The following is a 16942-nucleotide window of genomic DNA, read 5'->3' as shown; positions in this document are numbered from 1 at the left end:
GCCAATACGGCAGATTATAGAGCTGACGAACAGCTACTGCATATGGTTTTAAAATGAGCATTATACACATAGCTGTTTCAGTCTCTTGTGTAAACAGATATTTAAGGACATGTTTAAAAAAAATAATTTCCAAAAGATGCCTGAATTTTATATTAGGGGCTATCGGATCACATTTATTAGACTAACTTAATTCATTAGATTGAAGCTAAATTTGAATTAAATAAAGGGGAAAAAATTCCAAAGAAAATATGTTGCTAGACATTTAGTAGAGCGGTTGGAAAACAGAGAAAAACTATTCATGAAAACATTTGCTTTTGTTTTTTGTCAAACTTTTCCAACCAGACTTACTTTTTATGATAAGCTCCTCTATAGGAACCAACTCCAGTCCTACTATTTGTTCCAAGAGAGACACCCCTACATTTGTTGAGAGCTCCACTGACTCCATGGGACCCCACATTGGCATGAGGGTCCCTCTGCAATGATCAGGGTCTAACTCTTAGGCCCTTCTTAGAATTTGTCACCATTTCCATTGTGATAAATATAATACATAAAATATTTATTTATAATGGAAATAAATATATATTACAGGCAGGCCTCGTAGCACTACCTATTATTAAGGCTACCTGACACTTGCCATTGTAAGACCCTGTTTTCAGTTGCTTATAACTTTTCCAAACTTAAACCACTTGTGGTGAAATTTTCCATGTTCAGCGTTCGCTACTTTTTTTTAATTTAATTTCAGCCAAAATAGTTCATATGTTTTTGAGAACAAAGTTAGGGTAAAATATGTTGCTTTGGGCCTATTAAAAATTTTTGGTGATGTTCTCTTTGAAAAGTTCTAACTTCTAACCCATGCAGGGACTTAAAACTTGGCAAGGGGTGACGGCCTTTGGTCAGGAAAGGGACTTTTGCCACTCCCAACTCCAAGGCTCAAGTTGATCTGCAGTGTTCCAAGGCCTGTAGCGTCATACAAGCTACTGCACAGGAGCCACTGAGCACTGACCTTCTTGCTGATCCACTCCCCATCAGTACAGAAGGTGGGCTGATGCCAAATCAATGGGAAGGGGCCTTTCTGCTTAAGCCCCAGCATATTAAGGGTTACGATGAGGCAGGGAACCTAATTCTATCTCATACTTAGTTCTTGGTTTGAACCTTTGTGTTAATAAAATCAAAATTGAGAATCAGACCTTGGGCTGAGCTGTAACTGAGGACTTTATTGTACCTTTACTAACTGGTGTATCTACCCACGACCTTCCAAAGGGAAGTGCAGAAGCATTGGATTTGAACCTGGCGTTGCAGGTATTTCAGACTTGATGTTTAGGCCACTAAACTATTCTCTGCAGCTTTAATTCCCTTTCCCCCCCCCCCCCCAGCTGTGCAGCTCTCACTCCTAAAAACTCTGATCAGAGGGAAATCTTTTAAAAATACTTCAGTTTCACCCCAGACCAAAATATTATTTATACACAGGCTTATGGATGGTAGAGCAAGGTCATCACAATATCGAAGAATACAAATTCCCAGCTGATAATCAGGGGAACAGAATTTAGTATCTATAGGCTTGGAAGGATTCAATATTTATCTGTAAATGTTGATAAACACTGATTTCCCTGCACACACACAAACCAACAAAAATATTTCCATTGATGATAATCAAAATTTACAGACAGGCAAAATAAGAAAAATGCTGCTTGAGAACTGATTTAAGTATACTTACTTTGTCAACATCACATGTCAAAATACACAATTTGTGTATTTAACAGTTAAAAAGCTTTAACTTTTTGAATCTCAATATCTACTGCCATTAGATAATTATTGTCTGACACCCTTGATTGTCTGACCCCCTCAGAAATTCCTGCAACTGTGAAACTTTAAATAAATGCTTAATAATAAAATGTCAAAAACTATAAAAAATAAAAATCAAATTCTGCCAAGCCTTACTATAACAACGAGATTGATATTTCACTCTAAAATGCTGTATAATTTTTTGACAGGCAAAATGAGCATCACAACAAAGTTATGTACATCACTTTTATAAGACAAAGTGAAGCAATACAATTTATGGTATTTGGAATGTTCTCTCATATGGTCAGAAGTTCATTTTTCTGAAACTAGGTCACAGGCCATCAGCAGGAAAATTGTAGGGAAATGGGGGTGGGGAAGGAATGAAAACAACGTTAAGAACGCATGCAAATTAGTTTAGATAATATAGACTTCCAAGAAATGGATTGTGATGAACTCAGATCTTTCGTAAAGATCTTTGGCTTTGCCAGGCCAACATTAAATCAATACTTCTAAATTGTCTATTAAAGTCTTTACTGCCTGAAATTTTAGAGACCAAACTTTTCCACAAAGGTTAATTTATTTTTAACTGATCCTGCTTGGGAAGGAAATGAAAACAGAAAAAACAAAATGAAAATGTTTAACTATCACCAAAAGTTTCCCCTTAGTGGCTCTTGCAATGGGTGGGATTTACCCAGTACTCCAAAGTGTAGTAGATGCTTCACAACCAAGCTAGCATGTCTCTACTCTGAGGAACATACCATCCTGCAGGATAGATCAAGAAGAGAGTCTCAAATTGCTTCACCTTGAGCATCTCAATCAAACCAGCTTTCAGAGTAGCAGCCATATTAGTCTGTATCTGCAAAAAGAAAAGGAGTACTTTTGGCACCTTAGAGACTAACAAATTTATTTGAGCATAACCTTACAGCTCACTTCATCGGGTGCATGCAGTGGAAAACACAGTAGGGAGATTTTTATATACACAGAGAACATGAAACAATGGGTGTTACCATGCACACTGTAACGAGAGTGATCAGGTAAGGTGAGTATTACCAGCAGGAGAGAAAAAAAACCTTTTGTAGTGATAATCAAGGTGGGCCATTTCCAATAGTTGACAAGAACATGTGAGGAACAGTAGGGGGGAAAAATAAAGCCCACTGCCAACTGTGTCCACATATCTATTCAGGGGACATCATCACAGGGCCTAATCACATCAGCGGCTCGTTCACCTGCACATTACCAATGTAATATATTCCATCATATGCCAGCCATGCCCCTCTGCCATGTACAATGGCCAAACCGGACAGTCTACGTAAAAGAATAAATGGACAAAAATCAGATGCCAAGAATTATAACATTCAAAAACCAGTCAATCTCTCAGGTCACTTGATTACAGATCTAGAAGTGGCAATATTACAACAAAAAAAACCTTCAAAAACAGACTCCAAAGAGAGACTGCTGAATTGGAATTAATTTGCAAACTGGACACCATTAAATTAGGCTTGAATAAAGACTGGGAATGGATGTGTCATTACACAAAGTAAAACTATTTCCCCATGTTTATTCCCACCCACTGTTCCTCACACATTCTTGTCAACTGCTGGAAATGGCCCACCTTGATCATCACTACAAAAGGTTTTTTTCCTCTCCTGCTGGTAATCGCTCACCTTACCTGATCACTCTCGTTACAGCGTGTATGGTAACACCCATTGTTTCATGTTCTCCATGTATATAAAATCCCCCTACTATATTTTCCACTGCATGCATCCGATGAAGTGAGCTGTAGCTCACAAAAGTTTATGCTCAAATAAATTTGTTAGTCTCTAAGGTGCCACAAGTACTCCTTTTCTTCTTTCAATCAAAACAGTAAGTGCCCTTGTGAGGCTTGAACATGGTACGTGATGGGAGGAAGGATGTCAGCTTCAAAAGAACTTTGCTCCATTGATACAGTCATACTGGTGCCCTCTTGATTTAATATTCAAGATCATTAACAGTGGATTAGAGCTAATTAGGAATAAAACACTTTTATTCCAGAATAAGACTGTCCACATGGAGTAAATCAGGAATAGTTAATCTGCTATAAATGCACATGCTACTTTATTCCAAATTAATTTTCACATACAGCCCTAAAATCCCCCCAAACCCACAATCTCAGCAGGTCACAAACAAAAATTAAGTAAAATAACGTGAAGTATACAAAACACGAGATAAAAACAGAATTTTTCCATCTCTGCTCTCCAAACCTTATTTCTGTTCTGCAGAATCCTGCTTTTTGCTATTCCATTGGTGGGGGAGGGGAAATAGAATAAATATGAACAATTCTCACATACAGGGCCTGATCCTGATCCATTTTGGTTCATAAGGCCTGATTTTACTGGGAAATGCAGGTGCTAAGTATCCCCCAGAATTTGTCCCCTGGACTGCTATAAAGAAAAAAGAACTCCATATAAATAAGAAATTATAGCTGGTTTTCTATTCAAATACATTCTCTTTTATTTTCAACTTTCAAATCCTATATCATCCAGCTAATACAACACAGTTTTACAAAAAGGTAGATCGTGCCAAACCAACCTGATCTCCTCCTTTGAGAAAGTAACAGATTTTTTGAGACAAAGGAAACACAGTGGATCTAATTTACCTAGATTTCAGGAAGGCGTTTGATACCGTGCCACTTGGTGAATTATTAGTTAAATTGGAAAAGATGGGGATTAATATGAAAATTGAAAGGTGGATAAGGAATTGGTTAAAGGGGAGACTACAACGGGTCCTACTGAATGGTGAACTGTCAGGCTGGAGGGAGGTTACCAGTGGAGTTCCTCAAGGATCAGTTTTGGGAAAAATCTTAATCTTTTTATTACTGACCTCAGCACAAAAAGTGGGAGTGTGCTAATAAAGTTTGAGGATGATACAAAGCTGGAAGGTATTGCCAATTTAGAGAGAGACCGGGACATCATACAGAAGGATCTGGATGACCTTGTAAACTGGAGTAATAGTAACAGGATGAAATTTAATAGTGAGAAGTGTAAGGTTATACATTTAGGGATTAACAACAAGAATTTTAGTTATAAGCTGGGGACGCAGCAGTTAGAAGTAACAGAGGAGGAGAAGGACCTTGGAGTATTGGTTAATCATAGGATGACTATGAGCTGCCAATGTGATATGGCTGTGAAAAAAAGCTAATGCGGTCTTGGGATGCATCAGGAGAGGTATTTCACTAGGGATAAGGAGGTTTTAGTACCGTTATACAAGGCACTGGTGAGACCTCACCTGGAATACTGTGTGCAGTTCTGGTCTCCCATGTTTAAGAGGGATGAATTCAAACTGGAACAGGTACGGAGAAGGGCTACTAGGATGATCCGAGGAATGGAAAACTTGTCTTATGAAAGGAGACTCAAGGAGCTTGGCTTGTTTAGCCTAACTAAAAGAAGGTTGAGGGGAGATATGATTGCTCTCTATAAATATATCGGAGGGATAAATACCGGAGAGGGAGAGGAATTATTTAAGCTCAGTACCAATGTGGACACAAGAACAAATGAATATAAACTGGCCACCAGGAAGTTTAGACTTGAAATTAGATGAAGGTTTCTAACCACCAGAGGAGAGAAGTTTTGGAATAGCCTTCCAAGGGAAGCAGTGTGGGCAAAAGATCTATCTGGCTTTAAGATTAAACTCAGTAAGTTTATGGAGGAGATGGTATCATGGGATAACATGATTTTGGTAATTAATTGATCTTTAACTATTCAGAGTAAATAGGCCTAATGGCCTGTGATGGGATGTTAGATGGGGTGGGATCTGAGTTACCCAGGAATTTTCTGTAGTATCTGGCTGGTGAATCTTGCCCACATGCTCAGGGTTTAGTTGATCGCCATATTTGGGATCGGGGAGGAATTTTCCTCCAGGGCAGATTGGAAGAAGCCCTGGAGGTTTTTTGCATTCCTCTGTAGCATGTGGCACAGGTCACTTGCGGGAGGATTCTCTGCTCCTTGAAGCCTTTAAACCATGATCTGAGGACTTCAATAGCTCAGACATAGGTGAGGTTTTTCACAAAAGTGGGTGGGTGAGATTCTGTGGCCTGCGTTGTGCAGGAGGTCAGACTAGATGATCATAATGGTCCCTTCTGACCTTAGTATCTATGAAACTATGAATCAAGATCTATTTGTTTGGTACTCCTGGAAAATCATAACTGCAGACTGAAATTTAAAATAAGTTATGAATTTGCAACGATTCCCAGGAGTTAATGTTTCCTGCTGAATTAATAGGAGCCCTTCCCCACTCTTTTCAAATTACCGGAATCACATCTTCTACAATTTGATGAAAAATAGAGCAATTTTTGGTTTGTGAAGAGTTGGTTGACATGGTAAAAGTGATAACAGTCTTTAATAACAGTCATTCCACATCATTTACTGCTGGTACTGTATTATGAACAAGTTGGAGTCTTTTTCAGCTAGCATGAAGGAGGGATGGAAATTTCTAATGTGTGCCACAGAATCCAGAAGTCGATTTGAAGGATTCTATTTGCAGAACCTCGATTTCTCTCTGCATGCTAAGGAACATATTCTGGCTGCTCATCATTATTTATATTACAATAATCACCAGCTGAGATCAGGACCCCTTTGTGGGAGGCACTGCATAAGCACATAATAAGAGCTCTTGCACCAAAGAACATATTTTAAACGGACAAACAGAAGGGGGTGGGAAGAGAAACAGACACAAATAGGTAATTTTTTTTTTTTGGCCCCAGGTAACAAAGCCAGCCAGTGGAACAGATGGGAATAGAACCCCATCTTCTGACTTCCAATCACATGCCCTATCCACTAGGACCATAGTGCCTCTCACACATGAAGCCCTCAGGCTCAGGGGAAGAGGGTAGGCACACAGCCTTTCTTTTCCCCCTCTCCCAACGTCCCTGTGCAGGGGCAGCAAAATCCTAGTCCTGCTAAACCCAGGGTTGTGAGTTCAATCCTTGAGGGGGCCATTTAGGGATCTGGGACAAAAATTGGGGATTGGTCCTGCTTTGAGCAGGGGGTTGGACTAGATGACCTCCTGAGGTTCCTTCCAACCCTGATATTCTATGATTCTATGTGGTGTGGCAAAGTGTTAGTATTCCTAACTGACTAGACATCCCAAAGTGGGTATGGTAGAGAATTGGCCAAGGCCTCATCGCTACCAACTGGTGGCCCCTGAGAAGGGCACACGCTAGATCTTTTTAAAGCATAGTTGTAGTTGCCGTCTCGGAGCATTCTCCCTCAGAGCCCAGGACTGTCTTTGGCCTCAGCCAATAGAATGCCAACAAAAACTTCTGCAAAGCATGGTTAGAGGTACACAGTGTTGCTGTAGCTTTAAAAAGCCACCACATAACCCTGTTTCATCTCTTTGTATAAAAACCGCCCACTATTACAGGAGTTCAGGATGAGATTGTGGAGATTTAGTTTTCAGTGTCAAACGTGCAATTTTTTAGGAAATTAAACCCAAGTTACTTCATATAATATTGTTCATCAATTATTTCTTACAACAAAAGGGCATCCTTCATTTCTATATGCAAATTTATCCACCCAAACCAGATGTTATCCAACTCTGATTATTTTTAAATGATTGTAATTAGTAACACAAAATGATCACCCCGCATCCTCTCTTGGTTTATGTATAATGTTCTTTAGGCGAGAAGTTAATCCCATATTATTTTAAATTCCAGGCACACTTCATTTTCCTGGTGTGCCTTCACTTTAGGCCTTTGTCCCACATAAGCCCTAAACTTGACCACAGTTTCTCAACATGCTTTTACCATTGCTTGGCCTCTTCCAGCTAGCCAAACCACATTAGATAAGAGTTCAGAGGAAGTTAGGTTTTTGAACTATATTTAAAAACGTTACGAATCCGATGAAAAAATGGCTTCCTTCAAACATGGACTGGGCCACAGATTTTGGTATCAGGAGATTGTGATACCGTTGTTATCAACAGATGTAAATTGCAAATTTTTACGATCTGAGGAAACCTGAAACACACCTGTGCCAGTCTACAAAAACCCCCGTGGAACACTGCAAAAAAAAAAAATACACCTTTTGATTTGGAAGAACGCCACAATACCCTTAGCAAAGTTCCAGCTTTTTTTTTTTTTTTTTTTTTTTTAAAGCTGGTGCCCCAGTATTAAAACTGTACACAGAATTTTACAGGAGAAGATAGTTTAATCCTCCCTCTGATCCCCTGTGCTTTCTAAATGAGTGCGTACATGAATTAATTCTCATTGTGGTGACAATTAATCAGGGCATTGGGCTGGACCAAGACGAAGGGTGAGTCCTCAAGCCTCAGCTTCCTCCATCTCCCCTCACCATGCAAGGCGTTTTGCAAAGATGTGTTTTATATTCAGTTCCAGACTGGCAAGATATTCCACCCTTTCCAGGTTTATCAAATCAACTTCAGAGATTTAGTGGGTATTAAAGAGAGAAAAATCTTTACAAGAAGGTAGAGAGTGTAGTTTTTACCTGTGATTTATTTATTTACCTGTAATAATTTATGAATACTTTGTGTTCTATATTCTTGGGGCAAGGGAAGGTCTGTATCTTGATTGGGTTATTGTGATATTTGCTGTATGCATATATTGAGTCAATTTAATAGCAGAACTGAGAGGAAATGCACCTTGGAGTGGCTTAGAAACAGATATACACTTCTCAGTGAACACTTCAAAGACAATGCAAGAGCCATTCATTTGGATGCCCTGGCTTTGGGCCCACCCCCACCGGCTCCGACCCCCTGCAGCGGTCATTAAAGATATTTTGGGGCCTGTGAGCTGGGAGAATGAGAACTTTGGCTGGTTTTAAAGAAAGGCAATTAAGGATAGGGGCAGAGGGAGTTAAGGACAACAGACTAAGAGCTAGACCCCCAGAGGTTATGAATCTGAGTTAGACAGATCTGTCTAGGACTCTAAGATAGATAGGCATGCATGTAGACCATTTGTTGTTTTAAAATCTATTAATCAACAGTAAAAACAAAGCATAATTTAAAACAACACTCTGGTTTAAGGCGGTTGTTTTGGTCACTGTATTCACAAAGGGTCACAAGCTTCTGAAGGGAAGAGCCACAGATATCCAAATCCAGTCAGACCTGTTGAGCAGGCATGCTTGACACACAGGGTACCATAGACTAGGACCTGGTCTAAGAGTGGGAGAATTCACCCTTCCAGAGGGGAAGGCATGAAGCCTGAGACCTGAGGGAGTGCACTCAGAGAGACCAGAGAAGGGGTAGGAGAGACACGATTATGGTGACCAAATAGCAAGTGTGAAAAATCGGGATGGAGGTGGTGAGTAATAGGTGCCCATATAAGACAAAGCCCCAATTATCAGGACTGTCCCTATAAAAACAGGACATCTGTTCACTCTATACACGATATAACAGTGACATAGTGGTATCAGTGTTGTACGATGGTGACAGTGGAGAATTTCCAATAAGTGAGCACAGCAGTAAAAACAAGCATTGTAGAAGGAAAAATCTAGAGAAAAAATGTCGTGTGTTCTTTTCAGGAAGAAACTAGGAAAAGATAAATAAGAAAAATGAGCTATGAGCAGCTCAAGAAAGATTAGCTAGCAGATTTATACAAAGAAAGGAATCTTCTAAAGAACTGAAAAAGTCAGTGCTGGTGACTTTGCTGTTTGAAGCTGACCGGAGGCAGAATGGGTACCAGACCAGTACAGAGTAGGGTCCCAGTTCTCTTGCAGAGCAGGTGGGTTCTCCAGAGAACAGAATGGATGGGTAGGGCCGGGGTGCTGGAACCATTTTTATAGTGAGGGTGCTGAGAGCCATTGAACCGCACTGTAAACCCTGTATATAATGGAAACCATTTCAAGCCAGGGGGTACAACAGCACCCTCAGTTCCCCTAATTCCAGCACCTATGGGTAGGGCCAGGAGCTTTGACAACAACTTTCAGAGGGAAACGAGGAAGACGGTGTCAAGAGCATAGGCAGTGAACAAAGGAGCAATCTGGCCCCATCCAGACTGGGTTCAGCGATTCAGCAGCAGAGGAGGAAAAACTAGTTTGAGAGAGAAAAGCTGCAATGGAGGCCAAGCACCTTGCTGTTCGGAAGCCAGAGAGACCAGAGATGAGGTCAGAGGTGCAGCTGGCCCTGCAACTGTAACATTAACAGGTTCAAGATTTTTACTGGTCCATTAATGGGCTCAATCTAGATCATTTCAGAATCCACAGAGATTGGTATAGTGCATCACTATAAAGCAGCAGAGTTGGAAAGTGTCTTAGTTTCGAGCTGAGACAAAGTAGGTGATGTAATGCTGTTTATTTCACTAACAATTACAATACAGCAACTTTCATGCCAGTATATGTATCTTCAAATAATCAACTGAAGGGAGACATCGAAGCGAGCGCCCAAGCTTTCGCTATTGTTGCAGTCCCTCAGCTACAGTAACTTGTGTATTCTTTTGACCATCAAGCCTCTACGGACATCTCCCATTTATTACTAATTTGAAAGGGTCAAGCTTAAGAAAAGATCTAGGATTCTCCGATTCTCTCAAATAACTCCCTGGCTCCCTCTGTTAAACAAAGCTGAAGAACCAGTACTATAGTTTGTGTCAAAATTTAAACCCCAAAAGACAGAGAGAGCAGCAAGCTTTTTCCTTCAGAAGCGAAATTTGTTAGCACTGGACAAAAAACTGTTTGAATTTCTTGTCCAATTTTTTTTTTGTGGGGGGGGCGCTAATAAACTTTTTATAAAGATAGTAGCTCATAATGGAACACCGACTGACTTACACCAGAGCTAAATTTCATCCACTATGCCGTTATTGTTAACTTCTGAGCTCAGAACTAACTGCAAACTTCTCAGAAAGTAACCTTTCTGTAGTTCCAGAAGGTACTCATTTAAAGTCCTTCAGACATGCCCTCATGCTGTTTACATTAGACTGTTTCTTTATGATGAAATGGGATAGGTTTTTTCCAACCTCAAATTAGTAAATTACCTGGAACCCCAAAAAGCTTTAATTAAAACAGCACAAAGAGAGTTGGAATGGTATTCATTTATAACTATATAAAAGCCAATCTCATCCAATTTTGGTAGCCTAATATAACAGCTGTGTAGACCACAGCACATGGATCATCTCTCCTGATTAAACAAAAACCCAACAAACTTTCTTTAAAAAAAAATGCTTCTGACACTTGATGAAGTATATATATTACCCTGTGTGGTTTTTCAGAGTTCCCCTTCCTGAGTCTAAGTAACTTTCAGTCTGCTTGGGGTTTTACAGGACTTTATTTTCCCTTTGATTAAGTAATAATCAATAAAAAATATGAAAAGTAAAATCTCTCTTTTTTGGTGATGTGTGCAAAATGTATTGCACCCAGTTGTTCAAAATCTCTCTCATATGCAAGGGCAAACAGCTTTATTGTTATAGTTTTTCTTCAGTAATAGAAAAGCTTTTTTCCTTACTCAGTCTTCCACTGGCAAATTAATATTCAACATAAACAATGAACACACTGCATGGCCTTTGAACGCAGTGGTTGCTAGGAAGCCTGAAGAAACTCTGGATTACAGCAGATTAGCCAGCCAGCATCAAGAGATTATTCACCAGTAAAAATGTGAGATTTTTCTAGATTTATATAATTTTAAATTCATTCTTCATTGATCTGCCAATCTCTTTGTGGGCTTCCCCACATAAATTTCATCCATATTTGCAATAACTGCCACAGCTTATGGGCAGTTTGCCCTGAAGGTATTGAAAATGCTAATACTAAACATCAATGCTTCTTACTATAAATCAAATTTCAAAACTGGTTTTTATTCATTACTAATGAAAAGACTGTTTAAAAATGGTGCACCGTCACTTCTCTCGTTAGGAGCCTGCACTTCTGCTTTAATAATAAACTAGATTCCATTTAGAGACTGCATTTTTCAAAAGCTTTACGTGTAACACAGTTCTTCATAGCACCACCTAGTATTTTTGTACTGTTTAAAGGAATAATGTGTACATACCCGATTTTCCACAAACAATTCTGAGTTATATTTACAGTGTTTATTTGTTTAAGGTTTTTAGTGCCATAGTAAAGAGTCATTTGCTTGTTTGCCTATCCCTATCTTATATCCCTGAACTAAAGCAATCAAGCCAGAAAACAAGCTTTCCCTCTCCTCTCCCCACTCCCAAACAATGCAGCATTTAATTTAAAATGACCACAACAATACTAATGGTGATTAGGTTAAATGACTGGACAAACAGAATGCAGAAGTCTGAAAAGCCTACGTGTTTCAGGCACTTTCTCCTGTACAACATTTTGGGTGACAAAGAATGTATTTGTAGTCAGAATCACAACTTTTATGCAAGAAGACTTCCTATGGATTTCCTGTGAGGAAGAGATTACTTTAAATAACTAGACGTGCTTAGATATAGTACGCATTCCTCCCAAATCTACTATTTGGAAGGGCATTGGACAGGGCTCTTTTTAAAAAAAAAAAAAAAAAGCAAGCCACGCACCAAAAGGCCACAATTACATTTACAGCTAAAATTCTACCTACTAATATAAAAAAAAATCTTTCTGGTTTTCATTTCCATTTTGTTATGCCTTTAATAACTTTACTAGATTACTCATACTAGACGTGACACCTGCTTTTCTTCCTCCATTGCTGTGCTATAACATTAGAAATCAGTCACCTGTATATTCATAGCTGTAACATCCCTTTTTGGGATCATTTTATAACACATTTATAATGAATGTTACCCTTCCACCCCCTATCTCACACACAGAGACATCTACTCTAAAATACAGATAGCTATACATTTGATCCTAAGGTGGACTCAAATTTGATCATACAGACCCTGTCAGGATAATGCTTTTGTGAATTCAGACTGTTTCCAGGAAGAATGTATCTGAGTTGCACTCCTGCGTTAAAAAAAATATTAAATAAATAAATAAACCCACCAACTGTCAGAAACACTACTGAAAGATTCTTCTGCTTCAGACCTGGTTTCCATACTAAAAGAAAAGCTTAGAAGTATTGTCTGAGACAAAACTGACAAGGTGCATCTCAAACTAAGAATATCAGAAAAGTCATAAAGAATAACTGTTTAGACTTTAGAAGTACATGCTGGAGTCAGATCTGGCTCACAGATTCTTTTCTAAATCTGCTGCACCATCACCACTCAGAAAATATACCAACCATTGTAGCTTTCTTCAGCTGCTTAAGCATAAGTTATACTTGTCATTTTCCTTAAATATGATCCGTCCCATGAAAGAGAAAATCAAAAAGACTATTGCCAAAACAGCACAATATTCTTATCTAGGCAGATTTGCAATATAATGCACATTATTTCCTTTAGGTTTTGGGGTTAATGACAGAAAAGTCATGAGACATTTTTAAAACATGAGAAACCACTCCTGGCTAAAAGAGACATGTTTATTAGGAAGGACGATAATAAAGTAAGAATGTAACTGAAAACCACAAGCTTTGGTTCAACCTTTGGAACATAGATGGGACTGGAACTGTTTTCAACTATGCATGGTAAAATACCTTCATTTTCCCTCTCCCTCCTCTTTTTTCCCTTTTAAAGGAATCTGCCTACTCAATCTAAATTAAGCCTTAGAGGAAAAATGTGCCTTCATGATAAATTGGTATTTGACATCATAGTAATGAAATGTTCTGTCTGATCACAATAATCAAGCAGTAGAACAACAAAGAAGATTTCCAGGATTCTCCCCCCCTCCACAGCATTCTCTCAAGTATTCTTCCTGTGTTTCTCGAATTTCTGAATTACATGGCTGATAAGATTCATTTAGAAATACTGAGGCTTTTTTGATTACATAAAACCCTAATTTGAAGAATAAACCCTTCCTTATTTTTGCCTCTCTCTGTTTTTACATTTTTGTGCTTCTTTTCTGCCATTCACAAACATTTTGATGCAGGGTCCATTATTTCCATACAACCTCAGTTTAAAACAATGAACCGATGAATAAACACATGTATACTTACGCATGCACACACACACTCTTTATACATAAATACAGCATTTATATTCATTTTCACTACGGATACACTTCTCTGTATGGAAATATGCTTCTGAAACCTGACTTGCTTGGAATAGGGCAAGAGCATTCAGAATTACAGGTGGCACTTCTTTCGAAAATGCAATATAGATATGCCCCCATTGAGATAACTGAACTTAACCGGTTGGAAAGGGAATGTTTGGTTTGATAGTAAATATTCAGCACATACTTATTCATAAGCACAAGAGCAAAGGGGCCGCTCTGATCAGAACACCCAGGTCATTTTTATCTATCCTGAGCTGAAAATATAGATATGAAAAATACTTCCTTTCATTTATTTTATTTTTTATTAATATATTTTAAACACCATATTGAGAGGGCCCTGCTGTGAATCTTGCTGAGGTACAAAATGGTGGATGTCTGCTTTTTTTTTTTTTTTGCATTATTCACAACTTATGCTATCAGTCACCGTATACCCTTTTACCTATCAACACAGTATTGGCGAGCCAAATAAACACCCAACACTGAGCCTTGCAATAAGCACAAAAATGCTGTTACAAACCTGATGTCATGTAGCCCCGTGATGCCTGGGCAATAAAAGCTGGTGGGAAGTGTTTGTGCAGTCGGTAGTCCTTTTCACTGCGGGACCTCATGCGGTCTGAGGCCCGGTCAGAGAAATCTGAACTAGGCCAGGCTCGCCGTAAGGTTGTACTCCGTGTCTTCTTCATTTTGAGGCTACCTGCAGTCTAATCCTCCAGCAGCAGTAGCATGAGTCAGGCCTCACGGCGTGCTTGCGATGCTTCGTTTCATTAGTCTACCACAGCCACAGCTTGGGTAGAATCTGCAAACATTTTGCCACTACCTCTTCTATGAAGCAAACTGCAGGTCTGTTCCTTTTTTTCCCCCCCTCGAATGATCCAATTTTTACACACGTCCCACAATGCATTACACTTCATTTGCAATCAGTCCAGCTTATAGCTTCCAGATTCATGTGGAGGAAAGGCACATTATGTGGCTTCTCAGGCAAGGGGGGTGAGGGGGTAAGGGACTGCAGCGTGAAAAGCTCTAGGATCCCAAACAATAGCTCGATTCAGCATAGGAGTGCTTAGTCAAGTGTGAGCCAGAACACAAAAAGACCCAAACAAATTAGGAAAGCCCCACTGCCTTTGGTTTCGACCCAAAACACAGAGCGCCCAGGAACTGTAGAAAGCAGGGTCAAATATCCAATGGCACAGGATTAGAATGATGCTTTGATAACAGTGAAAGTCATTTTTCTTCACCTATCAGAATCCAAGCCAAGAATCCATGGAAGCAGCCTAAACCATTGCTGCAGTAATCATTCGATCAATCTTCCTGTTAGCAGCACCCACAGCATATCCATACACACTGGATGTGCATGTGTCTCATTCACACATCTTTCACATATGACCTACAAGAAGTAGCAACTGTATTCTTGCAGAATCCAGGAAACACAGATGGTCATAATGGCTGATGCTTCTCTGTCTTTTGCCCTCCTTCAGCAGTTTGCCAGTTGTTTCTTTTGTGCGTGTCGTTATTTGTTTTAAGGGATATATGTATATTCCTCTCTAATGCACTAGCTCCTGCAGGCTTGGGAGGCGAGGCTGCAAATTAATCCAAACATTTGCTTTCAGTGAGTCAACCGTGTATAGTCTGCTCAAGTTGCCACAGCTCCTCCGCTGAACAGTTCTCCGCCTTGAAAACAGTGAATAGCTATTGAAGGGCAGGAAACAAGGCAGCCACCCAGTCTCATGCTAATCAAGAAGCTGTCTTAAGTTAGACGCACTGATCCTGTCAGGCTTCACATTTTAATGTGAAACACCCTTGGGCTCACTGAAACCTTGGCTTGTGCCCCAGCCTATAATCAGCTTGCATATATTTACATACAAAACTGCGTGTTTTTAGGATAGTCCAGCCCCCCTGAGATGGAAGGAAAGAAAATCTTTTGTTTGGAAAGGATATTTGCTACCGAACTTCTTCCTCTGCACAAACCCAATAGAGTGTAAGTCAAAATGAGGATAGCAGGAATTGGTTCATCTGACAGCTGCAAACACATTCCATCGCAGAGGAATCAAGCTGGCTTGAAACTATAATGGAAACAGCTACTTCGCTCTCTCTTCTCTAGTTGTTAACCACTACCAACTGGCTAAACGGCAGGAAGGCCTGCAACCTCTTTAAAAATCAAGGCTCAATACAGCTGTTTCTAGTCCCACAGCCAATCATTATAGGACAACAGTGCATGCAGTGGGGGTGGGGAGCAGAAAGACAAAAACAGATACATTTCAGCTTGTAGCCAGTCTGGAAACACCCAAGCTGCTGCTACATGAGAGTTAAAACCCATTTGAGTGAGAGTTGTGATCTTCTGAACTGTGCACTTTTTAGCTATTATTCTCAGTATTAGGAGTTTAACTAAAAACTTCACTCTGATTAGAAAAGATTTTAAGGGTATTATAAAATTTAATAATACTTAGCATTTCCATAGTGCTTCACTTCTTCAAAGTCCTCACACGCAATTATGACCCTTCTAAGATTTCAAGGCTAGCAGGGGCTACTGTGATCATCTAGTTTCAGAATAGCAGCTGTGTTAGTCTATATTCGCAAAAAGAAAAGGAGTACTAGTGGCACCTTAGAGACTAACCAATTTATTTGAGCATAAGCTTTCGTGAGCTACAGCTCACTTCATCAGATACATTGATCTAGTTTAGGATCATTGATCTAGTCTAGAATCATCTAGTTTGACCTCCTGTATAACACAGACCATAGAACTTCCCCAAAATAATTCCCAGGGCATGTCTTTTAAGACAAAATATCTAATCTTGATTTAAAGCCCGACAGTGATGCAGAATCCACCACAACCCTTGGTAAGTTGTTCCGGTGGTTAATTACCTTCATTGTTAAAAAAAATATGTCTCATTTCTAGTCTGAATTTGTCTAGTTTCAACTTTCAGCCATTGGATCATGTTATAACTCTCTGCTAGACTGAAGGCCCATTTTCAAATATATGTTTATCCACTGTTGGATTGCTCCACATCTATTTTAAAATGAACTTTTATAAACCACCAATTCAAGTAAACTGAATTGAAGTGGTTTCTTTTTGCATGGAACCAAAAGGGTTAACCCCTCACCACCACTCATAAACACACCCCAAGACACCCCGGCCACACCTACATACT

General features: G+C 39.5%; 1 protein-coding gene across 4 annotated transcripts in view; it reads right to left on the bottom strand.

The window, feature by feature from the left end:
• Positions 1-16942, bottom strand: part of STOX2 (storkhead box 2) — a 244525-nt gene that overhangs the window by 103658 nt on the left and 123925 nt on the right. The window contains exon 1 of one of the 4 annotated variants that reach the window (XM_073341761.2): positions 14314-15534. The exons of 2 other annotated variants lie outside the window; for them this stretch is intronic. In XM_073341761.2, coding sequence (XP_073197862.2) covers positions 14314-14479 — 166 coding nt within the window. In that variant the 5' untranslated portion in view covers positions 14480-15534. Of the gene's footprint in view, positions 1-14313; positions 15535-16942 lie in introns of those variants that run through there. One more of the 4 variants, XM_073341765.2, reaches the window with a different exon arrangement.

This window comes from Lepidochelys kempii, chromosome 4 (assembly GCF_965140285.1).
Source record: "Lepidochelys kempii isolate rLepKem1 chromosome 4, rLepKem1.hap1, whole genome shotgun sequence".
Classification (NCBI taxonomy): Eukaryota; Metazoa; Chordata; order Testudines; family Cheloniidae; genus Lepidochelys; species Lepidochelys kempii.
Note: the sequence above shows the minus strand (reverse complement) of the source record. Positions and strands in the feature narration are given on the sequence as shown.